This window comes from Lethenteron reissneri, chromosome 36 (genome assembly GCF_015708825.2).
Source record: "Lethenteron reissneri isolate LAM-NWPU_2019-01 chromosome 36, ASM1570882v1, whole genome shotgun sequence".
NCBI lineage: Eukaryota > Metazoa > Chordata > Hyperoartia > Petromyzontiformes > Petromyzontidae > Lethenteron > Lethenteron reissneri.
In genome coordinates this window covers 5,098,887-5,125,983 of record NC_083814.1, presented here as the reverse complement: position 1 = coordinate 5,125,983, position 27,097 = coordinate 5,098,887, and the positions used below count along the sequence as shown (strand labels likewise).

Below are 27,097 nucleotides of genomic sequence, written 5' to 3'. Positions count from 1 at the left end.
AATTGCTTTAATCACTGGTTGGGAGTGGGTGAGGGAGTCACTCATGGATAATCAAGTTTAGTACATCCCTGTTACAACACTTCCCGCCCTGTCTTCCTTACAGGACAACCCTATAACATACCTGTCAACCCCTTACCAGTGCCCTACCTTATTACAGACAAATTCAGACCTTATTGGTCACCCCGTGCCTCTTATAAATAGCAACGTTCATCTGACAAAGTCCCATCACAAGGGAGACACACAAACAAATAGACACTTTTTTTTTCTGCCCGCAGTGAAACGGCTGTGCGCCGTATGGACCTGAAAACTCAATTTCCCTGTACAACGGGTTGACAGGTGTATGCTATAAAGTAAAGAAGGCATTATTGAGTCTCGGTGAACGAGCTGGAAAGGCCTTCATCAGATGAAGCCGCTCCATAGTTGCGTGCACTCTCATTGAGGTGAGGAGAATGTAACCCAGCGAAAGATACGTGATTATGCTGTTCATTTAGCCAATGTGAATCCAATTGTTCCTTTTTCTCACGTACCATTCCTAGCAGAGTACAAACAAGAAAGAAAGAAAGTGCAGCATTCAACAACATCCTTTAATGAGGTGCGGGGGTGGCACTCATCGCCTAAGTACGGCCCCGGGGCGAGCGTTGGGATCTCTTCCCGTGTTCTCTCGGCAGAGGAGAGAGTTACTTCCACACACACATAAAGAAGCAACAACCACCACTGTTAACTGCCTACAAAGTTGTTCCTGACTTTATTGACCCTTGGGGGGTGGTGAAGCCTCGCCCCCACCCCTCCCCTTGTGTCCAGGGGATTTGAGCGCGCAACCTCGCAACTTGCGAGCAGCCAACTCCTCTAACTGCCGCGCCGCATTATCCATCCGGCGAGTGTGCGACAGACGACGGCGGGAGGTGACGCTAAGTGGATGCAGCGGCGGGTGCGGACGGAGTGAGCCGGCTCGTGCGGCGGGGGCCCAGGGAAAAGGATCGGGGAGCAGTTTGGGTTACGCAGCAAGAGTGGCGGCGTGTGTGAAAGAAAGTGGAAAAAAGCCGATGCTCATAATGCAACTGTTGCGACTAAATCAGCAAGGTCTTAGGATAATTGTATCCAAGTCAGTGCTGGGGAGGAGAGGGGGCGGTGGGGGGGAATGAGACGAATAAAAAATTGATCATGTAATTCTTTATTTATTTGGGCGCTTATTTATTTACTTACTTACTTGTGAATTCGCTTACTGACTTATTAATGTGAGCAGCGGTGGGTGGGATGATTCCGGGACCCCGAGACTGCATTTGCCATTCCGGGAGTGACACCTGGTCCAGCCCATGTAATCACAAACCGCTGGCCTTGCCCATGGCCTGCATTAAAATGTACAGCTTTACCGAGATTGAGTTTTATACACTGAATAACAAAAAAAAACAGAATGTTACACGGATTCATGAATATATGCATGTTTCATCTTGCTGCCTTGTATATGTCAATTATTCAATTGTGGTCAAGGAAGACGCTTGCGAGCTCAGCATGGTGACTTGCCACACTTACGGGCATGCACCGTGTGAGGCCAATATACATCCGGTAACAATTTTGTTGTTTTTGTTGTTGTTGTGTTAATACTACATAGGGGGGAGGAGCAATGGTGCGGTGGTTAGCGCACTGGACTGTGACCATTCCCATCATACGTACGTATGTATGTTGAACTTCTTTCACCGTACATAGCCAAACGTGGTCATTGGAGTTGCGGGGGAAGGACAACAAACTAAACAAAAAAAGCAGTTCTAAAGAAATGAGTTCTCAATCTAGATGATTTTAAATTGCATAGCTCCAGTGGCTTCCTCATATCGGAAGGAAGAGCGTTCCAGACGGCCGCAGAAGCACATCTGAAAGCGCGCGATGCGGTGGCCGTCTTTGTTCGATGGCTCGCCAAAAGCCGCTGCAAAGATGACCAGAGTTAGCGTGATGGTTTGTGCTCTTTGACGAGATCAGCAAGGTATTGTGGTTCATCTGTGGAAAGCACTTTGTGTGTTTCAGTTTCCAGTTTCATTTATTAGGTATAACCCTGTGAGCCATGCGGCTCTTAACTCGGGTGCAACCGCGACAAACAATGAGTGCGACCTTATACCTACTATAATCACCCAGGAATGTCTGTCTTTAACGCTCGTGACGTCACTACACATCGACCAGCCCCCCTCATTAATATTCATGAGCAGGTGACGTCTTCCAAATGGACCCCCCCCCCTCATTAATAATCATCAGTATGTGACGTCATTCCACATGAAGCACCCTCCCCCCTCATTAATAATCATGAGCATGTAACGTCACTACACATGGACCCCCCCTCTCATTAATAATCATGAATAGGTGACGTCCTCCACATGGACACCCCCCCCACCCATTCATAATAATTTGCGGCTGACGTCACTCCACACGAGGGACTGCCGAAGCGCCTCCTCCCCCCTCATCGGCGTCAACTTACAAACCTCACTACAAAGGCAGAACCCTCACGTCACGCCATCTCCGTAACGCTGTTGAGACATCGAAGTAAAAAGGACGTCGTGATGAACAAGGGATTATAACCTTAAAATGAAATAAGTCTGTGTCACCGCGCCCTTACAAATTGCACACGCATTAATGCAATGAATATCACGTCCCGATCTGCTTTTTGCTTGCAAGTTTCAGATTTACTGCAATACACCCGTCCTTGGACGGGCAAAATGCTAGTGATAATGTATTCATTCGGCAACCGGAAGCCAATACAGCTCGGCGAGCACTGGATGGACACGGTCGTCGATGGCTAACTTCAGCGGCAGGTGATATCTGAACCAGTTGTGGCAAGCCAGGGCGAATTCGGGGTAAATTGACCCCCATGATCGACGCAGCATAGGGAGGCCTTCGTTCAGCAGTGGATTGACAAAGGGCCTGTAAATTATTATTATTAATCATTTGAGGAGTCGTCTAATCTACCCAGTGGTAAATCAGAGCATTGCCGCTGGCGGTTGCTGGCCCGCTTTGGTAGATGATGCATGTGTTGTTTAATGTCCACTTTAAAGCCGGTGACATGCTTTGATAATGACTCACAGCATTACCCGATGGGGCTTGTCTTTGAATTGCAAAACACGTGATGTCTACCTTCTCCGTGGCACGTGCTGTCCACACTCGAGAAATCCGCAAGGCCATTGAGAGTGTTTAAAAAGGCATAAGCAGATATACGATACAGCCACGGTTAGGTTTTCTTTTTAGTCATATGAAGATGGAGTGGTGTCCTTATCTTCCTTGGTGCAGCCGTGGAAATTCCACATTGCCATGGCAGGTCATAATATATATATAAATAACAGGACATTGACTTTGGACTTCAAGGAAATTGGTATGCATTGTGTTGACCGCGAAGGGATGGTGGGCAATAGGATACTTCATATTGGGTGGCTCAGGGCAGGCTTGTAATGCCCCTCTTAGAGCATGGACGTGACACCCCTGAGATACTGGCCATTGTAGCTGTGCAGCCGCCTATGGTTAATGATAATAATAATAAAAACGGCAACTTCTATAGCCCAATAACATGGCAAGCCATTACAGGGGTGCTAAACCTGGTGCACAACTGTAGTGAATTGATGGTATTACCGCAAAAAAATAAACTCCCAAAGCCTACTGATGCCCACTGTGGAGGCCTCATGTTAAGTTATCGGCTAAGCACGCTTTGTTGAGCTCGGAAAATGTCCCCTTGAGAAGAGAGACTTTGACGCCGGTTTCGCATTCGGGTTTTTATCTGAGAACGAGGTGGAGGTGTGTGGGTTTTCCGTTCATCATGTCTGCTTGTCAGGAGTGGAAAGCATGCGGCCGGCATACTTATTGATGGCTCTGTGCTAAAAGTTTGCTTTTGACATATCCTCAGCGGAACGTACTTCACAATGGTTTCTAATTCGCAGTAGCAGCCAGCAGCAGTACTGACGACTGAAGAAGTCTCACAGGAGCCTTGCACATTTTAACCGTCTCCATTGCTTCGCATTCCCATGATAATCTCTGTTGCCTTGTACTTCTCTTCCAAATGTGCACTTGTGTGTGTGTGTGTTCATATCCAGTGGTAGTGTAGCGGTAGGCGCGCTGCGCTCAGAACCCGGTGACCCGAATTCAATTCCCGCTCACGGCCAATACCAGTAAAGATTAGCTTAACCGGTCCTGGGCCTCTTCTAGGTCGACTTAGCCTGAAATGAGTACCTGGTGTGGTGTGTAAACATCACCACTGGGGAGACAAAGGCGGCCGGGCGTGGTGTTGGCCACCCACCCCCTCGTGTGCTGTGCCGGCCATCATAGGTGCACGTTAACAGCACTTGCCCCAATTGTCTCCTACAGGCTATACGGGGGATCTTTGTCTTTATCTTTGTTCATGTACATGTGATCTTTTATTACTTCAAACAATATAACTCGCTATGCATATTTGTGCCCCGTGAATATTACCGTCAATTCATAATCAACGTTTTTGGGTTTAGATCGCGTTATTTATAAATGTGTCGTAACCCTCCACCACCCGACACGGCCAATCAGTAAAAAAGTGTCACGTTGACAAAAGACAAATAGTTCACTACTTTAGCCCACCGGTGTGTTGAAGCCACAACATTTACGTGTTATATATTACCGTCAATGCTTAGCTACTCTTGAGGGGGGGGGGGGAAATAAGCTATCTGCTATTACTTTTTGTTAATATTGCTAAGTATTTTGGTGACGATGCAATGGCAGTGGTGCCATGCAGAGGAGCCATTGCCCTAAGCGTCACCTATTTCTATATATTTTACTACCAAGGCCAAGGTGTTACAAACGAATGTGTTGAGTTTTGTTTTTGTTTTTGAAGTTCCAACATCAGGGTGCTGTCCCCATAGCCATTGGCCAGTGCCACAGATGCCACCCACATCTCTCCTACTACAACTCGCTTGTGCTCCATCACAAATTCTCAATTCAACACCCCACCTCCCAGATAATAAACGTAACTTGAAAATATTGTTCCGTCGGCTTTCACATCTCAAAATCTGTTCGTTTTTTTCCCCGGTAACATAATTCGTGAGTGGGGACGTGGAGCTTTTATTAAATTAAACATTCTTTTTGACTGTCTTCGCAGCCTGACTATTTAAGCGAGTGGATGTGATTGATTAGCTCCTCTCTGATTTATAACCTGCACATTGTTTTCTCTGCCGTGGGATAAAAGGATTGTCCGATAAATTAGATGTTTTAATTTGCTCTTAGCCGGCCAATGGTGAAGAAAAAGAAAAACGGGATGATTTTTATTTGAATCGCCCTCACCGAGTGACATATCGTTAGAATAATTTTCCGAGATTCAGCCTTTCTTTAGTGAGGATGTATGTGACAAAATGTGGTATTTCCCAGAGGTGTGTTGTAAACTTTAATGGAGCATGATGTGCAGGCAGTGATGGGCCACATGGGAGCCACTGCTGAATTCACCGCCATCCATCACCGTATCTGTTTGACAGCTCCGGCAACACTTTCCTCCTGATCCCACTGACATATGTGCGGGCGAAATAAACTACGCTCCAGCATATTGCAAGAGACCCAACCTACTCATCCTTTAACGGGGCATTCGCTGCACCGTAACCCAATGCAAACCTCGCAAGCCCATCCACGCTATTGGCCCCAACGTATTTCCGACCTGTGACACTTTTAATCTGCGTGAATGTAGATTCAGCAGCAGATGGTGCAGATGCTGCTGCTATCATTTTGGATTGTGAGAGATGGCAAGTGGCTTGGGGAAGCCTGTATCCAGCAGTGGATTTACCGTGGCTGATGGTGGTGATGGTTTTACGTAAGGATTTGTTTTATCCTTCTCTGCACGCTTTGTTGAAGTCTCGTTGCTTTTTGTAACCTCACTGTGAAAACAAAGCCCTTTGGAACGCTCAGATTTCAGTCGAGACGCCGCGGCTCAGCTTGCCAAATTAAGTTCCAATTACACACCGGAATACGTTGGCCGCTTTGCCGTGTGTTTCGTTTAAACCCCGGGGCGCCCTTGATAAAGAGACACGTGGACTCGACGGGCCCTTCACCTAGTTATAACAAAGGTCGTCTGTATATCCACGTCAGCCGGTAGAAATTTTGGGGCCGTGGGATGAGCTGGTCCTCTCCATGGTGCAGTTGCTGTGTGTGAGGTGGAGTCCAGTGGCATGGCGGCGATCTGCAATTACAGCCAAATGTGGATTGAGTTTTTTTGGGGCGCACCTGTAATCCAGAGTTGGTGGATTATGCACAATTCATTCATTGCAGGCAGTAAAACTCCCAAACCCACTGAGCTGTGAGGTGACCTCAAGAGATGGTTGTATGGCAAGTGAGACTTTTCTGTGCCGATTTATTTCCTGTTATCCATAGAAAACTTGTTCTTGGGTTAGATCGCATAAATATAAATGTGTCGTTATTATTAAAATATTTACGTCATCTAAACCAAAAAAAGCCTTTATTAGGAATAACTAGCCTTTTGCCCATCCAAGGACGGGTGTATTGCAATAAATCTGAAACTTGCAAGCGAAAAGCAGACCGGGACGTGATATTCATTGCATTAATGCGTGTGCAATTTGTAAGGGCGCGGTGACACAGACCTATTTCATTTTAAGTTTATAATGCCTTGTTCATCATGACGTCCTTTTTACTTCGATGTCTCAATAGCGTTATGTAGATCGCGTGACGTGAGGGTTCAGCCTTTGTAGTGAGGGTTGTGAGTTGACGCCGAGGAGGGGGGAGGAGGCGCCTCGCCCCCCCATGTGGAGTGACGTCAGCTGCTAATTATTATTAATGGAGGGGTGTCCATTTGGAGGACGTAACATGTTAATTCTTATTAATAAGGGGGGCTGGTAGACGTGGAGTGACGTCACGAGCGTTGCACACAGACATTCTTGGCTCATTATAGTAGCTAATAATAATGGGGGGGGGGGGGGGGTATCCATTTGGAGGACGTCACCTGCTCATGAATATTAATAAGAGGGGCTGGTCGATGTGGAGTGACGTCACGAGCGTTAAGGACAGATATTCCTGGGTGATTATAGTAGGTATATTAGTTCTGAAAGCCTGCTTTCCTCTTATCTCTGGGGTTTTTCCAGTTCATTCCTCTAATAGCCAAATCGTGCATTTAAAGGTGTCTTCAGTGATTAAATAATTATAATTAACAGCAGTTTTGGGCTCTGTCAATAAAGATACACACTCATTTGACGGCATGACGAGTTTATTCGAAGTTCATCCCTGTAAACCTTCACATACCTGCCATGGCATTAGCAACAAAGACAAAAGCCAAAGATCCCCTTATAGCCTGTAATAGACTGTTGGGGCAAGTGCTGTTAGTGAGCACCTATCAAGGCCAGCACAGCACACAAGAGGGTGGGTGGCCAACACCACGCCCAGCTGCCTTAATCTCCCCAGTGGCGATGTTTACGCATCGCACCAGGTACTCATTTGAGACTGAGTCGACCTAGGGGAGGCCCAGGACTGGTTCAGATAATCGTCACTGGAATTGACCGTGAGCGGGAATCGAATTCGGGTCACCAGATTCATAGCGCAGCGCGCTAACCGCTACACTACCGCTCCACTAACGCTCCCTGACAACACACACACACTTGTAATCCAGCACAGTGGAGGCAGTGAGCGTTGGTGGATCACACAAGTGTTGTGAAACTTCCTTCCCATTGGCGTCAAGGTGAAATACCTCGGCTTGCAAGCAGAAGGTCATACAGCAAATGTGGACTCCCCATCTGTTCCATCTCTGTGGGATAGAGCATTGCTCCCTCGCACGCACGTGTGTTTTTTTCCCCCGGGTGCTTCGTCTTCCTCCCACCTGCATAAACACTCAAAAATTTACGGATGACACCTTAATATATAGACGACCGCAGAGCTGGGGCAATTGCTGGTGCCGCGTGGCTGCTGCCTTCCCGCTTGTTGTCCGTGGTTTCTCGCGCCTCTGAATCGTTTTGTCTCTTCGAGAGTGAGCGAATGCTGCGCGCGTAACATTTACATTTGCAGCAACAATTGAGAGGGCTCCCATTTGTTGACCAAAATCTCAGCTCTGATTGCGTTTGCGTTCTGTTGGAGATCACTCGAGTTCTTTTATATATGCAGGGTGCTTCAAAATAATGTTAACACTTCTGAGAATGTGCAACACCACCACAAGAAAAGTGCCTCCGGGTACTGGAGACCACCTGGAGTAGATTCCAGGCACGCGTTGACAATGATGGCGAACAAGTGGAGATTCTTTGACTTTTTGAAGCTATTAACATACATTTGTCATCATATAACAATTTATTATCCGTTATTTTTCCATTAAGAACGATAGTCCCATGTAAGTGTTAAAACAATGTTGAAGCACCCTGTACATATATAAACATAAATTATAACACACACTTTTAGTGTTTAGATGCTGCCAACATTTCGGTAATGCAATTCAGACTGCCGTATAATTGTGTGATTCTATAATAATGGATGATACATTTATGGACACTGTTTTTATGATCGGAGGCACTAACCTTGCACTTGTTGCTTGTAAAACAAATCACTGTTGAACATTGGTGGTGAAAGTGTCTGGCATAATGTGGATGTGGGACACTAGCAGTTGCAATCTTGCGGATGTATTAGATTATAATGACACAGCTTCCTATCGCTGCATCCTCATTAATGACTCCCAGTAGTGATGTTTGTGTCACGCTCCACTAGGTCGAATCTTCAAAGTTATTTCTCGATAAAACTACGAGCGCTGAAACAACCGCCGTCCTATATTTAGAGCAGGTATAGCCGCTACACTTTGGGGTGTCATCATTCTGAAACCTTCTTTGCATTGGTTTAGATCACGTGACGATTCAATGTGTTGCCTTCTACCGGCCATTGGCTGGATACTCACGCGTCGCATGCTGCAGTTCCATGGCCATTAGAAATCGCACCCGGGCCGTGCTGGGCCTTTCTAACAAACCAAATCAATTGTCCATGACACTAAAACTTGGTTTGATTGGCTCTGTTGGGTGGTTGGAGGTGTGTAGTTAAAAAAAAAACGATATTATACCTTCACAACCTCAAACAAAATAAACGAATTATGAATCATAATATCAGTTGTGAAAGCCTACATGTACAATTAATTAATTTATATCAAATTTCCCAGGTGTGTTAGACTGTGTTCTATTTGTTGTGAGTTTAGCCATGGTGTTGAGCTTCCACCCTACGTGTATAATCAAGAGTACCGCAAGAACATTTCTTCATAAATATGTTATGGGTGGCCGGAACCTTAGTACGACACAATGTTCTTTAGTGTCTGCAGTACAACAATTAATAAAAGAAAATGTGGAAGCTCCAACTGCACGGCAGCACGACGCATGCCCTGTAGACAAATGTTGAGGCATTGCCTGAGTTATCATTCAGCAAGAAACATGCCCTTTATTTGGCTGCTGATAAACACTTTTAAAATCATGGCTTTAGCTTGAGTTTGAATACCAATTAACCTGCACATTCTAATGGGGGTCCACCGTGGCTTTGCAGGAATCCACCCATGGCTTTTTCTTCCTTTACACCATCTATCAGTTATGTAATATTGCTATCGAACTTGTTTCATATCGTTGAATTTGTAGACCCTAACAACAAATGGCGAAGGATCTTTGTTTGAAGATGTGAAATTTACAAGCCTGCCCGTGTCGTTTTCTCTGCCACATTGATCATTGTGATTCATAATTGGACTCTCTCTTCAGTGCTTTAATTAGCCTGTAATGGTGTGGGCATAAAGCCAGCAACATATAATAATATGTAGGTCACAAGTACAATTACATTATTTTGTAAATAGTTACGCTGTGAGTGTCTGGTTTGCATCCAATTAGGAATTTGCCGCACTATTGTGCACATAAAATGTACACTCGTGGCTTGTACATACACAGTGGCAGTACGTAAGCATGTCGTACATAACAGTGGTACACAATCCGATAGTAGTCATGCAGTGCAGTACTGTATACGCATGCAAGGGCAAGCGGTGGTGAGCGGAAACAAAATCGTTCAGGCTCTAAACTTTTGAACAGAACTGTTCGTGACAAAAAGCAGCTTTCAGTGTTACCGAGGGGAGAGGCTGTTTACGCAGTTGAACAAAGCGGCGCGTCGATTCCACGGGCACTCGTTTGGGCCTATGGACTCGGTTGTGACAGTCGGCATACGGACACGTGGGATCGTTGTTGGAATGTGGCCATCCGCGAACCACATTTGTTCTCACACTTGTCGCCCTAAAACATGCGCCGCTACCACAGTAGCGACATTGCAAAGAGAAACTGTCACCAGATATCATTGCAGGGAAGGTCCGATGATCAGCTGGTCTTGCTTGAGTACCAGGGCCAAATTCTCAAGGATTGAAATTGGCGTAAGCTTTAAATGAAATTACCGGGACATTTCATCGATAAGTTTTGTCTTGTGGGTTTTTACCGTCTTAATTTCTTTCCTTCTGTGTGTTTTTTATTTGTTTGCCATCACCATCACAGGAACATGCGTAAACGTGGCTTTGATTAAAAAGGAAAAAACATTCTCGTAAAAATATATGTTGTGACAGAGACCTTAGCAGAAAATGTATTCACTCCGTGCGCATTTGAGTAGCATGTACGGACGCTAATGTGTGAGAAACACCTTTTTCAGGGTGTGTAGATGACTCAATGTTTGGGTCTTGTCTAGTCAACACTTGGGCTATTCTTGGTATAAAAATCCACGGTGGAGAGAGAATAAAAAAACTCCCTCGTTATCCCACAAACACTTTGTAAGTGGGTGTAGCAATCTCTTAATGATTCGTGTCCAGCCATAAAGTCAGTGTGTGATAATATAGAAATATTATATCACATTAACAATTTTCACATACATGTACTGGCATTTGCACTCATCACCAGCTGGTCTCTTGGCAAAATGCAGTTCCTTGTATTGACTTTAAAGGTGCTAATAGCTCCGTGTACGTACATTGTCCTTTTACAAAGCTCTTCACTGGCTTAAGTATCAAGTCTTAAACAGATGTATTTATTTCAGTGACCTCTACTCCCACTTAAATGTGTGTACCGCTCCTGCAAGGGCAGCACATGGTGCTTTATTCACAAGAGCCCAATTGTGAGTATAATTTCCATGTGGGGGGTCGACTCGGCCTATCGTGCCTTTGCGTTCGATACAAGGAACCCCACTATCCGGGACATCAAAAGGAATTGCCATATGCAGCGACTAACCCCTGCCAGGGAAATTTGGAATTTCCATCACTGGCATGATGGCGAATACAAATGTTCATCCTATCACACGTTCATTTGAGCGTGGAAACACGTGTAATGTTGTTGTTATACACCACTCTCGGAGCGGGCGATAATAATGAACGGGGGTTGTGGCAAAAAACAAGCATTGCGACGGCATGCACGCGCATTTGTGTTCAGTGTCCACCCCCATAGCTGCACCTTTCCAGTACCATTGTGCAGTAGCCATGTCGGTGTGTTTGTATTTGCTGCGGTCACAGCTGTCGCTCTCTGAAGACACACACGTCCGCATAAAATGAACATACTCTCATCCAAAAATGAACACCCACCGTGAAGCCCTGCATAATTGGTGGCAGTAGTTAAGGTGCAGCCCTGCAATTGCTCGCTCACTTCGCTGCTGGTGGAAGGGACTCCACTGGAGCGAACTCTGGAGAACTCTTCTCGAGGGTTCTGTATCCCGCTCTTCCACGCTGGCCACGCGTCTCTTGGGAGGAGGTGGCAGTTCCCATACTTTATCCCGCCATGTGCGACGTGCAGATCGACTTGCTGCGGTGCACCCATCCATACATTCATTCTGCCGGGAGGACAGCGGTTTGGGGTATGCACCATTGTGCCTCAATTACCACACCGGGAGAGAGCGTGCGCTCTGGATTGCAAGTCCAGTGCGCTAACCGGTACACAGCGTCTGTGTCCCTCGGGGCAGTTGGGGTAATCGTTCGGAGTGAAAAACAAAAGCAAGCTTACCAAAATACCCTTGGGTCGAAACAGGTTTGTTTTTTATTATTATTTTATGAAATGAGTTTATTCTTTTTTGGCCTCGACCGCTTCCGTTTCTACCAAGGAAACATTTGCTTCCAGGGTTTGTGGGTGTGATGGCTGAGATACTGAATTATAAATCTGCCCCAGGTAGTGGCAGTACCCGGTAGATTGTGGTCTGTGCATTCCATTGACAAGGAGAAGGGGGGGAAAAGAGAGGGGCCTTCTCGCTGTGTCTTGACAATTGATTATTTTTGCGACCAGACTGGCTTGTAGGTCAATTGATGTTTGAAAAAAAAATCCATGAAAAAAAATGAGAGCATTTATTTTCGTTTGCCTCGGGTAGTGAGTGTGTTGTGGGTAAAATATATTTGAATGGCTGTTGTTATTTCTTTTATTAATCATACAAATTCTGGGTCATTTTATTTATTTAATTGCTCTGTTTGGAATACTGACCACCCGATAATTAAATATTGCATCATAGTTGCGTCAGATAAGCATATCTATCATATATCCGTTTATATTTGTTTATTTTTTTTTGTTCTCCCCCTTTTAAGGTCGTGTTATTGACGAATCCGTGGCGGATTTTGCTCTCCGTGCTCATGCACCCACTGCCATCGTACTGTCGCAAAGCAACAAAAACCATTTTGTCCTTCTTCTTGGTTCTTTCGGTAAAGTCACGTAGAAGGAAAATAATAAAATAATAAAATAATAAAAACAAAACAATATAATAAAATTCTCACGACGTTTCGGCCACAACGCAAGCAGCCGTCCTCAGGTGAAGAACAGGTCTGTCGGAAAGACAGTGTCTAAATGATCTCATTCAGACGCTGTCTCATTCAGACACTGTCTTTCCGACAGACCTGTTCTTCACCTGAGACGCTGTCTCATTCAGACACTGTCTTTCCGACAGACCTGTTCTTCACCTGAGGACGGCTGCTTGGGTTGTGGCCGAAACGTCGTGAGAATTATTTTATTATGTTTTATTTTTATTATTTTATTACTTCCCTTCTACGTGACTTTACCGAAAGAACCAAAAGATGAATCCCTGCAGTCACGAAAGCTTTAAATCGAAACCATTTTGTCCGTCAAACAAAGCGAGAGACCTTTGAGGACAACAACAAAAAGCTAACTTTCCTTTGAATTATTAAGCTTAAATGGCAAACGAACTACAACACTGAATACGGGTCGCACTTCGTTACATTTAATAGGGAAGAACGAAGAAATGCATCATACAAATTGGTCAGGCTAGAGCCGTGTTTCTCGAAATTTTTAGCCCCGTGAACCATTCGGCCGATGTCAACATTTCTGCGGGACCGCCCAGCCCCCCACTCGTGGTGACAAAACGCAATCGCTCATCTCTCCAAATACCACTCATACAAAATCATTAACATTATCGGAGCATAAAATATTTCTTATTTTAAATGTAACTATTAGGTTTTTAATTTTTTAGGGGAGGCATTTAGATTTTAGGTTTACGGGTCGTTTAATCAGGGTAGTTTACCTAACTTCATTTTTTATTGAAATATCAAAAGTAAAGTATTAATTAACGTCTGATACAAAAGGTCGTTATTGTCCGGATCAACCTGCGTCTGAATCACAGCCACCGCCGACCAGCTGAGGGAGCAATGGATACCCATAGTAATCCATATAGAGGTTTTTGGGTTAGATCGCGTAAATATATAAATGTGTTGTTAACCCCGCCACCACCCGACAGCCCATTATTAAGGTTTGTCACGTAAACAGAACATGCAAATTCGTCACTAGTACAGCACACCGGAGTGTTGGAGAGCCAAGCCACAACATTTACAATCTGAGTACGACGTTTCGCCAGTAATTACAACTAGCTTCAACATAAGCACCATAGAGAAAAGGCTACGAAGTCTAAATGGTGAGAGACACATCATCCCATGTGTCTAATGCACATCCATTGTGTCTAGTGCCCATCCCATTTGTCTATGCCTATCCCATGTGTCTAATACCTATCCCATATTTCTAATGCCTACCTTCATTGGGTGCTCTCTAAACTGGGATCTTCTTGCTTATCAGTACACTCTTATCAATTTATTGATGGGGCGTTTTGTCGTTAACATATTTTCGGAGAACCAACAAGTAAGAATAGTAGGAGTGGTATACTGCACATCGGCATAAACGTCTGTTCTTCACATCGCGTTCACCAACATGCTCCGCATGAACAATTTACCTCTTCTGGAGTGTGTCGGTGACCGCCAATGAAAACCCCAGGATGTAATGTAAGAACTAAAATTTAGCTTTTGAGCTCTTGTGAACGCGATGGCTCCGCATCTTGGAGAGAAGAGGGTGTTCCAAAACAAGATGGAATGTCTCTTGAGATTGGTTGGGAGACTTTTGAGAGATAAACAAAATTTAGTGTTGCATCTCCTACACGTAAATTCTCCCAATTATTTGAATAGGATATCTGTAAATGGGTCACCGTGTATTTATATTGCATGGCACATAATAGTGAGCGTATACACTGCGTAATAAGTTGTGTTTATAAGTAATGCACGGGGATAACAAATTCCCAACTCATTTGTAAAGATGTGAGAAAATATTTTAAATGCAAGTTACAATTATTTTGTACAAGTTGTGTTATTTCAATTTCACTTAATGAGCTACCATTCCTGGCAAGCTTACTGAGCTCAAACTTATGCATAAAATTAAATGTTCATAAAGGTCACACGTTAATTAAATAAGAAAAAGCTATAATTTACATACACTTTGCCAATATTTTAAAATGAATTTAAGCCACTCAAAAACTATATAATTATGTAATGATATTATGACACATTTTATGCACGTTATGAATGGACATTTAGGGAAGGTGTCTGCATGGAATCGCGTTCTTCCTGGGCACAGACGTTTATCTTATGTTGCTTACAATAATAATCATACCTCGAAACATAAATGTTAAGCAAGGTTTTTAAAGGTTACGCTGGTGTGGTGGATTACTTAACAGCAGCATAGCTGTGCAATGCTTTAATACATTTCAAATGAAGATGCAGCAGCAGCAGCAGCAACATTTCAAGCCGTTCAACTTTCATACGGGTTTTCGACGGTGATAATGAATGTGCACTCGCAAATACCTTCGACACGTGGACAAGCGGACGCACATGGACACGCACACACATGGTTCGACATGCTTGGGTCTGCTAGACACGCTCTTCTGCCTACTTGCACGCGTTGCAGTGAGAGATCAAAGATCCCCCATAAAGCCCTTAACACATCGTTGGGGCAAGTGCTGTTAGCGAGCGCCTATGAAGGCCGGCACGGCACACGAGTGGATGGGTGGCCAACACCACGCCCGGCCGCCTTCATCTCCCCAGTGGTGATGTTTGCACCCAATGCACCAGGTACTCATGTAAGGCTGAGTCGACTTAGGGGAGGTCCAGGAATGGTTCAGACAATTGGCACTGGTGTCATGGCAGGTTCTAATATTCACCATTATTTTTGGCCGTGAGTGGGAATTGAACTCGGGTTTCCAGGTTCATCGTGAAATGTGTTTGTGGGGTTCTACCGCGTGATGTCTCCGAGGTTTCTCTCCACGTACTGGAAGTTTCTTCAGAATGCAGTTCTTTAAAAGTCAAAAATATTAAAAACTCAAGTATACGAATCAACTTTCATCATCATAAATCACCAACGATATGTAGTTCTCCTGCATCGTATATATGTAGGGTTTTCATCATTTTAAGAAAACTTGAGGTGTCAGTTACCTGCTTTTGTATGTATTGAGCACTGTAAATTTCAATTCGATATTTTAAATGCTGAAAATCAATGCGTGTGTTTGTCTCCGGTCAAATACATTTTCATAGCTTGGTATTAAAAACATTAAATGTTGCAGTTCATTAAATTTATGGCAATGCCATCACTGTAAGCCACGTAGACTGTTAAAGTTACGATCACAGCAGTAATTATTTTATTAATGCCAGTGCTCTGATATACTTAATAGACAGGGTTTAGTGTTCAGTAGATATATGCCAAATTAGTAATGTAGAACATTTCAAGGGCAAATACATTATCCCCCAAGTGGCTAAGTCTTAATATCAAAGCTTTCATCGCGCTCAAAACGGTGCTCAGCCTATCGTGCCTTGGAATTGGAGTGCTGCCACAGATGTCACGGCTACCAAATACGTGCATTTCGCAACTTGCAGCCCACTCTTTTGTCAGCATATTAATAATCTCCGTGTAAAATATTGCAGCGCTTACTTTAGGTCGCCCTGCTTAGTTAAATAAAAAGAGCGTGAATGTGCCCGTGCCCGCCGTCTGCGTTGCGCTGCTGTTTCTCAGTGTCCCACTCTTGTCATTCAAATGCAGCGCTTGGGTTCCGTGAACGATGGGAAGAACCCCTCCACCACAGCAGGGGATTGCGCGCGGGGCTGGTTTACGGTAGATTCGACAAACACGCAAAGATGTGCGGTGCGCAAAACGGCAAAGGGTGTGCCCTAGATGAGGCTGAGAGATATTGTGCGCGCAATGTACGTGTGTACGTGCGTTGAGCTTCTTTCGCACCGTACGGAGGTGCGACCGTGGTGATCATGTGACACGCAAAGCCGAGCATGATGGGATCCGTGCCCCGTGAGCGTCTGCGCGTTGTCGAGTTCCCGTGTCGCGGCTCAAGATTAGCTGCTACAGAGTTCGCTGTGGGAAGTGCTTCGTCGGCTGACGCCGGTTATTCCATTACGCGATGAAGGCCTCTATCGTCGTCCATCTCACCGCTGCACCAGAAGCGGTCTCATCGCTCCGTTTCCGTGGTGGGCGCCCTCTTGGACGCGTTTTCTCCTTTGGCTGCTGTTCCATCGCCAGTCTCGTCCGTCGGCCATCATCCCTTACGATTTGCCCTTGATATGCTCGATCACCGCACAGTTATTATCGGTCCAGGTGTCGCAGTCGTCTCAACGCGGTGGCGAGATGTTAACTCCCTCGCGTGGTATGCAGGAAGTTGCGGGTTCGATCCCGACCCTGACGTCTCCCCATGGTCGCTTGGATTTTTCTCCAGGTTCCCCCTGTTTTTCCCATCACATTTAGAAACAACATTCGTATTTAGATGTCTTCAATTTCCACACCGCTTGGTTGAGTGATCATTTGTGGCCATGTCGCTTCTGGAAAAGGGCTCTATAGCTCAGATGGGCCTTCCCCGGAAAAAAAAGACAGTTTAATAATGAATGTTCATATGCAAGTACTGTAATGGGGGACCTCGAAGGCAAAATTAATTCCCTTTTTTAATTGTGTTCATATCTGTGACCTTGTATCTTGCCATTGTGTTTATATTTAATAAATATATAGACTGTGGTTTTTTTATTGCGAATTTGCATCGGGAGGAGGAGGAGGAAAAACTTAGTTTGAGGTGGCTTTTAATTATGAATATTATTTTGTCTTTTAAAAGTTTGTTGAAAACCACCGTCTCAGCAACGGCATCACATTTCACATTCGGCGAATTAATTTGCCAACTGGCGTGAAATTCCGCTGTGGCATCAGCAATACGACGAGAAAGTCAAACGCGCTGTGAAACAACTCGGCCAAAATACAAAATTAACTGCCCGGATACGTTGTGATGTAACGCCAAGCCACCGGTCACAGCAGAATATCCGTGACAATTTTTCAACGTGGCGGAGAATAGAAAATAACAACCCCGTTCGGCACAAGAATAGGGAGGGAGAGATTGATTTGTCGATGAATGAATGGATTTTTTTTCCGTGATGGATGAATGATGAGCAATTCATTCTTTTGAGTGATTGATTTTATAGATAGAATAGATGAATTGATGCACACGTGCGCGCAGCGTACGTGCGTACACGAGAAGCGGCTCATGCAGTTCACATTAATATGTGCATCGGTCATTGTGTCGACAAGAGGAAGTGTGGCATAGAAATGGATTAATTTGTATTTGTGGGATTCTTGTAGTCAAATCTATTGGTAAACAACGACTCCCCCCGCCACCCCCCTCCCTCCCTCCCTCATCTCATGTCAACCGTGGTTGATTGTTTGACCATACTTTACCAAGCCGGTCAGTGCTAGTTTGGTTTCAGGGAAGACAAGGGTCAGATAATATAATCGCCCTCCGCTGATCTTTGCCGTTGCCAGGAATGAAACCCAGGTCGCCGGGTTTGTCACGCAAAATTCTCATGAACCACTGTTCCCATCGCGTCCCTTCACCGGCGTTACGCGCCGGCTTCAATACTGCAGTGCAGGGGACTTTTGCTACATTAACGTGGAGACGGTTGAAGATGAAACCTTTCCGTTGACTTAAACCCGGAGGGTACCGGAGGTGAGCGTAACCCAGGAGCAATACAGGCACAGATACAGCAACAAAAATAATTCAATTTCCAAAATTTTCATGGCCATTGATATAATGAAATGCAGGTGCAGTGTCACGTATCCGGTTCGCGTGAGAACAGAGGCATAGGCGGATACGTGTGAAGGTCAGATATGTGAACGTCTATAAAGAATGACGGCACGAAAGTGCAGCACAAACGCACTAACTGCTGCACTTGTGGTCCGCGTCTGTAGAACAGTCACACACCATGCACATACACACACACGCCCTGCAATGGGGACGGACAGATTAATTAGTCAGGGCAGACATGTGATGGCTGGATATGCGATATGCTGCAATATTTATTCTCGTAATTTTAAATGCTGCCACGGTAGTATTTTGCTCTAAGAAACGTTTTCGGTGCCAGTGAAAAGAAACATTACCCTGATACACTTCAACTGCTGCACGGGAGTGACAGGTTCACTTTCCATTTCTGCTTAACAGCTTTTGACAGCACTTAACCCTTCCAAACATAAACCCCTGGCGATAGAGGGGGTTGTCTCCCCAGTGTTGTGAGTTAAATTTGCAGGTTTTTGCTCACTTCCAGAAGTGCGTGCTTTGCAGATCAGTTGCAAAAAAATAACAAATAACCGCAGGGAAACGGCAACGTAGCGTTGGAATGAAGAAGGCCGGCCCCATCCACCACCCAGCATGGAGCCAAGTACACACTCAAATGCGATAGTAACATTAACAGGAAAACCACATTGTGAGCTCTCGATAAAGACCATACAAGAGACTAGTTTTGCACTTGTTTTTTTATACGCAATAGATTTTGTTTAAATTATTCTTGTGGTTGTTGTCATTGTTTGTTATTATCGGATGCTGCATAATCCCGTGAAAAGTGCGCAAAGAAGCGTGGGGAGTCACGCGCTTTGAATGACAACGAATCCCCCGCCCGCCCGTCCCACGCCGCACCTTGTCAGCGCAGCGGTGTCACGTGTGTGGTGGGGTTAAGTGTGGGTACTCCGAAGACGTCTGGCCAGTGTGGAAGGGTAGGCCAAAAAATACAATCTTGAAGGGGGCTTTCTGGAGGAGGCCCTTGTGCCGCAGTGGTCTTGAGCAGGAGACTTCAGGGCTGCGCCTCTATAACCGTTACCACACACAGCAATGCATGTTTACAGCAACGTACCAATTGTTAACTTTATTGCTCAGTTGATCGGCGCGGTTGCACCCCAGCTTTTGTCAATTGGTATTCAGGTGCAGATTGCCAGCCCACTCTTTGTGCTCAAGGCTGTTACGTGAAAGTTTTTATCCTGATGTATCTATATTTTTTAAACGTAACCTTCGGCAAAGTTGCGCCAAGCATTACAAAGAGGTGCAGCGCGGGTGCATATTTGAATATTTCTTCGTGACAGCCTCGGCAAGGGGAAGCTTCAACTGTTAGCGCGCTGAAAGGCTTGTTTTGTACGAATAGGCTTGTCAACACAATAGCCGTCGTGCGTACATCTCTTCTCTCTGACATGTTGGCTAATCGATATAATTCAGCTCTTCGCATCATCATCATCGACAGCTCTCTCTGCACAGCAGCAATCATAGCCCTCAAACTGCAAATGATGCGTGATGCAGTCCCCGCTTACCCCCACCCCAGCTATTCGGGAGCCACGGTGGCGGCGAGATGTTAACTCCCTCGCCTGGTATACAGGAGGTCGTGGGTCGATTCCGACCCTGACGCCTGCTATATATTGGGAGTTTGCCTGTCTCTCTGCCTGTGGTCGCGTGTATTTTTCTTCAGGTCCTTCAGTTTTCCTCTCCAAATTTAGAATCAACATCACGCGTTTAGAGTATTTGGCTGCTATACATTTCCACTTGATAAGCCACTTGGTTGAGCTATCATTTGTGGCCAGGTTGCTTCTGAAAAAGAGCTACACAGCTTAGTGGGCCTTACCTGGTAAAATAAAAATTGCTTAGTTTATAGTTTTAGTTTCTACTCGAATGCGGATTGTTCCGCGTGCCGCTCGACGTTGTGGCCCGACTCTTCGCCGCTCATGGGGGGGGGGGGGGTACCGATAATCCTCACCGGAAGGGCTTGGAACGAAACGCCGGACAGCGTGCCGATCGACGTGGCGGCGCGACCCGCGGAGCGCAACTGCGAGAACCAACGCGGACGGCGGGTTCTCTCCTTGTCCACTTGTCTGCCTCACGTGTTACCGCGTTGCGTTTCGCCGAACCTGTTCTGTTCACTCGGTGGTTCTGAACCTTTATTACAGCCTTGCGCCCCTTTGGTTCTCAATCGTTCAATGTTTTTTTTATAATGTTCACAAATACATAGAGGGTTTGATGACACAAAGCAGTTGTACTCACGTGCCCGTGCTTAGTTTGTGTTTCGATGGTTTACCTTCTAAAATATTCTGGCCACGCCTCGCACCCACAGAAAGGGCATCTCGCACCCTCAAGGGGTGTGTGCACCCCAGGTTAAGGACCACGGTGTTAACCTCACGGCGCCACTCGCCGATTGTTTGCACGTATCATCAGAAGCTGATCCTTAGGGGCACACTTCGATGCATATGTACCGAGGGCATGAGGATTGACCCTAATCAAATCTCTCTGCTGTGCAGAAGGATCATTGCCCCAAACGTCACCTATTATGCCCCCCCCCACACACTTCCTTTCATCGCAGTGTTATTGATGAATGTGTTGAGTTGTTTGTTAGTTGTGCTTGTGCACCACTGCCAACGCCGTATCGCCGAGTAAATTTGAATCGATTTACACGAACGCAGTTCGATCCAAGGTGAACCCAGAGACCTTCGATACCTCGCAATACATCAAATGTTCTCCGCGCCCGTGACCGGATTTATTTTGAGCCTCGATGTGTTATTCACTGTGGAGCATCATTGATATACAGCTCTGTATTACATGGCGGGGGGGGGGGGTGTGATGTGTACACGACCTTGCAGGACACTAATTCCCCGGTATACGTTGGGATTGGTTCTTGAAAGGTGCGCCGACGAATATCGAAACGACGTCAATCAAAGCGATTCACGGGACAGTGGGTGGTGGAGGCGAAGGCTGAGAGGTGACGGATACGAGAGAGGACGGACGACGACGACGCTGTCAGCGACGTGAGCGCGTGTGTGGGGGTTGAGGCGATGCAAATCGTGAAGCGGTGTCGATAAAGTGACGACGGGTTTGTGAAACGATGCAAATGGGGAGGGGGGGGTATCGCTGCACACGTGGTGTACCGAGGATGCGAGGTGTTTTCCGTCTCGCTTATTCGTGCCTCTGTGCTGCGGCGCGAGATTCGGTGCCGTCTTTCAAGAGATTTATCGGGCGTCTTTCAAAAAATGGGGTGTTCGTTTTGTGGGATTATTTAAAGTCGAATGGCACGGCCATGCATCATATGATGGGACCGTATAATGGATCAGGGAGGATACCACTTAGTGTAATAATTCAGTTGGGGGTGACTTCCCGAGGGCTCGTGTGTAGTGTCTCAATAAAACCGCACAGGGCAATCCCCAAGGTTACATAAGTCTCGGCCTGAAAGACTACGTGAAAAATAAGTTCACCGTGAAAAGCTACACAATAGATGTGGAGGTGGGGGGGGTGGACTTCCAAAATAATATTCCGCTTTCTCTTGCAGTGACCTCCAACAATAATAATATGCAGCTGATTAAAACTCTGCATTGGTATGAGGTGTTGAATGGGCACTAATGCGACGATGATGATGATGGTTATCGTAGTGTTGCACATGTCAGCAAATAGTGTCAAACAGTGCTGAATCATCTAAAAAAAATCATCTTGTAAAAAATTAGATGCTGTGTTTGTACCGCTCGCAATTTTAAATGTCTTGTCACGTCAAGTTATGTACGACAGTTTGAATCAGTTGATGCTCGTAACCTCTACCCGACCTCAAGGGTCCCCTTCCCATTATGTGCTCCCCCCCCCCCCGCCCCCCGTTTGACATGTGCAAACGTGGTTTCTAAAAGATTACGGTTATAATTTCAGATATAATTTAAGATTAGAACAAAAAGTGGATGAAACCTTCAGGAAAAGTTTAACTGCCTTTGATGTGCCATTGTAAAGCTTTTTTTTGTTTGTGGGGGGAAAAGTGTGAGTAGCCCAATCTTTCCAACTGCTCCAGTCGACGTGATAAATATGACTGCAGGTGCCCACGCGAGAGAATCGAGACCTTTGGCCAGCTGTGTTGTGCTCATGCGGTGTACGGAACACCTGTTCTACCGTTGCCTTTATATAATCGCATGCCACGGTCAGTTGCAATTCAACGTTTAATGTCAAACCGAGCCCTCTGCGGCGGTGTTTCTCAGACTTTTTTGGCCCGTGGACCGCTCAGCCGATGCAAACATTTCCACAGACTCCACACAGCTCCCCCCCCCCCCACCCGCTTCACCCCTGGTGACAAAACGCATTCACTTATCTCTATAAATATCAGTCATACAAAATTATTCATATTACCGGAACATCAATTCTTTTTTTTTGCAGCCATAAGTTTATTTTGAGGGTGGATCTTATGGTTAGGGTCGTTTAAATAGGTGTAGTTTACCTCACTTTTAAAATTAAATATCGTAAGTAAAATGTTAATCTAATGTCCAAAACAAATTGCCATTATTTCTGGATCAACCTGCGTTTGCATCACAGCCCTGCGGACCACCTGGAGGACTGTCACGGGGACCACCAGTGGTACCGGGCACCGCATTCCACTGAGAACCACGGCTCTAGTGGGGTTAAACGCTCCGATAATGCAGACAGAGACCGCTGCGTCATCAAGCACCTGTGTGCCTCGCAATTCTGGCATTCTTTTATCCAGATCCCTGATCAAAACTAATTTCCAAGTCACAAAAAAATACAACGTTCAAAGGCATCGTTGTAAATGCATCTGCGGAGGAAATGCAATCTTGCTGTCGAGATAATTTATTAACGAAGCGCAATTTGCCACTTGTAAGTGAAGTTTATTTATGTGTATACGCGTGATGTTTTTTTTCCCTTCGTCGTTTGCGATGTTCTGACTCAATGGGCTCATTTGTCTTTTTTTTTTGTCCGCCCCACCCTCCCCCTGTGGATTCCTTCTCTCATTGGCAGTGTCTCTACGGCTGCTACGTGCATTCTTCAATCATTCCGACGTTCCACAGAAGGTGCTACTGGTTATTACAGGTCAGTGCGGATTTAAACGAAGCCCCGATTTTTTTTAACCCTGGAACCTACATCTGCAACGACGATCCAGGACATAGGCCGTAGCCGGTCGCACAAACACGCACAAGGACAAGCATCTGCCACTAATATATGGCAGGTCAGGGTGTGAACACAACCACGTGAGGTTTTCCGCTTCCGTGCTGCGTAGCTCCCTGCGTTGTAAGCGCGTGTTGTTCGGCACCATTTCCGACGTTTCGCTCCACGTGCTGGGAACTGGATAGTCCCTTGAAGGAGATGAAAGGCTTCGGTTCAAGGAAGGAGCTCCCGCCACGCGCAGCGAAACGTCGAACGTCGAGCCGAACAACACGCGGTACAACCCGGAAACACAGAGGGAGAGATACAAACACGAAGATCCGGAGTTTAGACTCGAAGACCGCTCGGGGTGAGTGCAGTTAGCGAACACCCATGAAGGCGGCTCGCATGGCTCGCAATCTTGTTTCTCGACTACACCGTTCCCGCTTGCCTTTGTCTCCCCAGCGCTACCGTTGTTGTCTACACTGCATGAGATGATTATTTTAGGAGACGCCCAAGACAACTTTCAACATTAATGGCCACTAATGATGTGTGTGTGTGTGGCCAGTAATTAATAGCGGTGCTGTGCGGTAACCCCGACGCCAGAAATTCTCGCACACACTCACGGACATGCGCACGCATGCTCGAAATGTGTTTGGTGCGGATGATAAGCTATGGGCATGCATATTTCAACATTCTGTATTTCAGCTGCATTTAGTGGCATGAAAAGGGTTAGAAAATTGTTTGCGTATCTTAAAGGAATAGAGCTGTTGTATGTATGTTGAACTTCTTTCACACCAGTTTAACACATAGGCTTTCGCGACCAATATCATCCATAATAGAGTTTTTTTTTAGTTAGATCGCGTAAATATATAAATGTGTCGTTAAAACCCGTCACCACCCGACACAGCCAACTAGTCAGGGTTGTCACGTAAACATAACATGCCAATTCGTCACTAATACAGCACATCGGTGTGTTGGAGAGCCAAGCCACAACATTTACAATCCGAGTACGATGGGAGTAATTACAACCAGCTGCATCAGGCGACAGCCAGATTTGTGGAGAAGTCTTACTGTTTCGTTCCTTATATAGAGGCGTAGATGTGGTGACCATGCTTCTGCGCTCTTTCGCAAAGTAGGAGGGGGGGATTGCTGAGTCAACGTACATTATGCATGTGCATTATGCGAGCCCATACATAGCAAACCGTGATAATTGGAAGTGCGAGGGAAGGACAGCAAACGAAACACAAAAAGCTGTTCTCAAAAAATAAGATTTCAGGCTAGATTTAAAAGTGCATAGCTCCAGTGGCTTCCTAATATCGGAAGGGAGAGCGTTCCAGGCGACAGCAGAAGCACATCTGAAAGTGCGCGATGCAGTGACCATCTTTGTTCGATGGCAAGCCAAAGACCTCTGTGAGGGTGGCCCTTAAAATACTACTCTCCCGCTTGTAATACTTAGTGCTTTTGATTTTCCAAATAGCATTCAATTCATATTTTTTTCTAAATAATGTATTTCTCTGTGCATTCAATGTCATGGGAATTCACATGACATCAAAGAAGATGAACAAATGTGTTCCCCTATTTTCCTCTGCCAAAACTTGTTGTAAAACGTTTTCGTCGCATAACATATATGTATATATGGAGTTGTATCTTCCCCATGTACATACTGCATACAAATGGAGACTGATGAATTCCGAGAAGCAAATTAATCTTTCGCTTTGACGTCGCAGCTCAATATTGTCCTTAAAGGAGATTTTTGTTGTTGTTGTTGATCACAGTGTCTGAGCACAGGGCCCATAAGGCCCCAACCCTGCCACCAAGTAGCCAGCAACAAACGGCACCGTCGAAATCGTAACATACGCGCGGTAATTCGTCTTTCTTGAATCCCGCCAAGGTTCCAACAATGTGGGGAGAGAGAGAGAGAGACGATAGGCAGGGGAATTCATGAAGTCGAGCGGTGTGAGGCAAGCAGCGTGAAGAGAAGTTTACATCTAATGAGAGAACGAGTAATAGGAAATGCGTGCAGCGAGGATACAAGCATACACAAAAGGACGAATATCGACCAGGTTACATCTCGATCCAAAATAACAACAACAACAAAAACACCACAACATGATACATCCCAAGCGATACATCTAAACCCACGGGGCACGGAGGACATGGCCTGATGGAGGAGGGCAGGCTTCTGTTTTGGCTGGCCCAGGTGTGCCTGAAAGATTCATAACCGAACCGTTTGCGAATCTATAAATCATTCGCATAACTAAAGTGGTCGCATGCACCATGAGTATGACATGCACTTTGTATAACCTGCTTCAACACATTCTGCTAATGGAGGTGAAGGAGGTTAATACATGGAGTGGACATCAATGGATTAACTGGGTTGCTTGGCTGCACTGATGCATGTTTTCATTCTGCATGAGCACTTTTAAAATTGTGATTGATCAACCAGCAAACATGCATTTTCAGTTTACGCCATGAATACATATTCTGGGGGGAGCCTGCGCGTGAAGGAGACACTGCCAGGACGCGTGCCACCCTCTTCGGAAGTTCTGTTTTGAAATCTGATTCATTCAAATCTGGATCATTCAAACACGAATTCGTCATGGGGCAGCCAGCCACAAGTTCTGTTCGTTATTACTTACCCCCCCTCCTCCCATTACCATCGTGTTGATTCAAACTCGGTGATAAACGAGCCTCTGTTATGGTTTCACATTGATACCAGCAGCAGCTAGTGTGTACCATGCCAGGTAGGTGGTAGAGTTATCCCCGTACACATACCCTTGCACTGGCAGCCGTGCTAGTGTTGCCTACGGACGTAGAAAAGGATGTGTGTTAAACTTCTTTCGCACCGTACGTGGCCGACCGTGCTAATCGGAGGTGCGTGGGAAGGACAACAAACTGAACACAAAAAGCAATTCTAAAGACATGAGATAACACGCACAGTAAAGAGAACTCCTCCAGTGGCGAGTGTTAGGGTAAGTGCTGCCGAAACGCTCTTGATTAAGCTTGGCGAGGTGCGTGAGGCAGTAGTGCGGCAAGCACCATGCCAGGCTGACATTATCTCACGAGCTCTGATGTTTCCACATCACAGTTTAGGCCGAGTCATCCGAGGAGAAGCCAGGGATGACAGTTGAAGGGCAGTCGTAACAGATTTAAGCATAGTGCACCAGCTGCTATTAATGCTAAATAATTATTCATAATTTGCAGCCATTCGGCCACCCACTGCTGGATGAAGGCTTCCTCCATGCCGCGTTGGTCCAGGAGGTTGTTTGACCGTATTTCACTCTGCTCAGTGTGGGTTGGTGACGGTGGTGACCCAGAACTTGTTCACAAATCGCTTGCCACCAGTGTTAACCTTGACCGGGAACGGAACTCGGGTGACTTGAGGATACATAGCGCTGTGCACGCAACGCTCTCAACACTGCTGGCCGCATCCGTGCATGCAAAATACACACGTGCTGTTAACATAACTGTCAGAATCGCAATGAAATGTTACACGTTCTTTTGTATTGTGATTCTGCAAGAAATATTTGCGGATAATTGTAGATAATTGCGTTTGACATGCTCTAACCCATGGGGAACAGATGTGCCCAAGTAAAAATACACAGGGTTCATAAAAGGACACATTTCTGAGTGCCCGCTGTAACCTGTG

The 27,097-nt window shown here is 45.7% G+C and overlaps 1 protein-coding gene across 1 annotated transcript in view; it reads left to right on the top strand.

The window, feature by feature from the left end:
• The window catches only part of LOC133351033 (calmodulin-binding transcription activator 2-like), a 615,463-nt gene that overhangs the window by 350,891 nt on the left and 237,475 nt on the right, over positions 1-27,097 (top strand). The window contains 1 exon segment of the mRNA XM_061565919.1: positions 23,323-23,394. Coding sequence (XP_061421903.1) covers positions 23,323-23,394 — 72 coding nt within the window.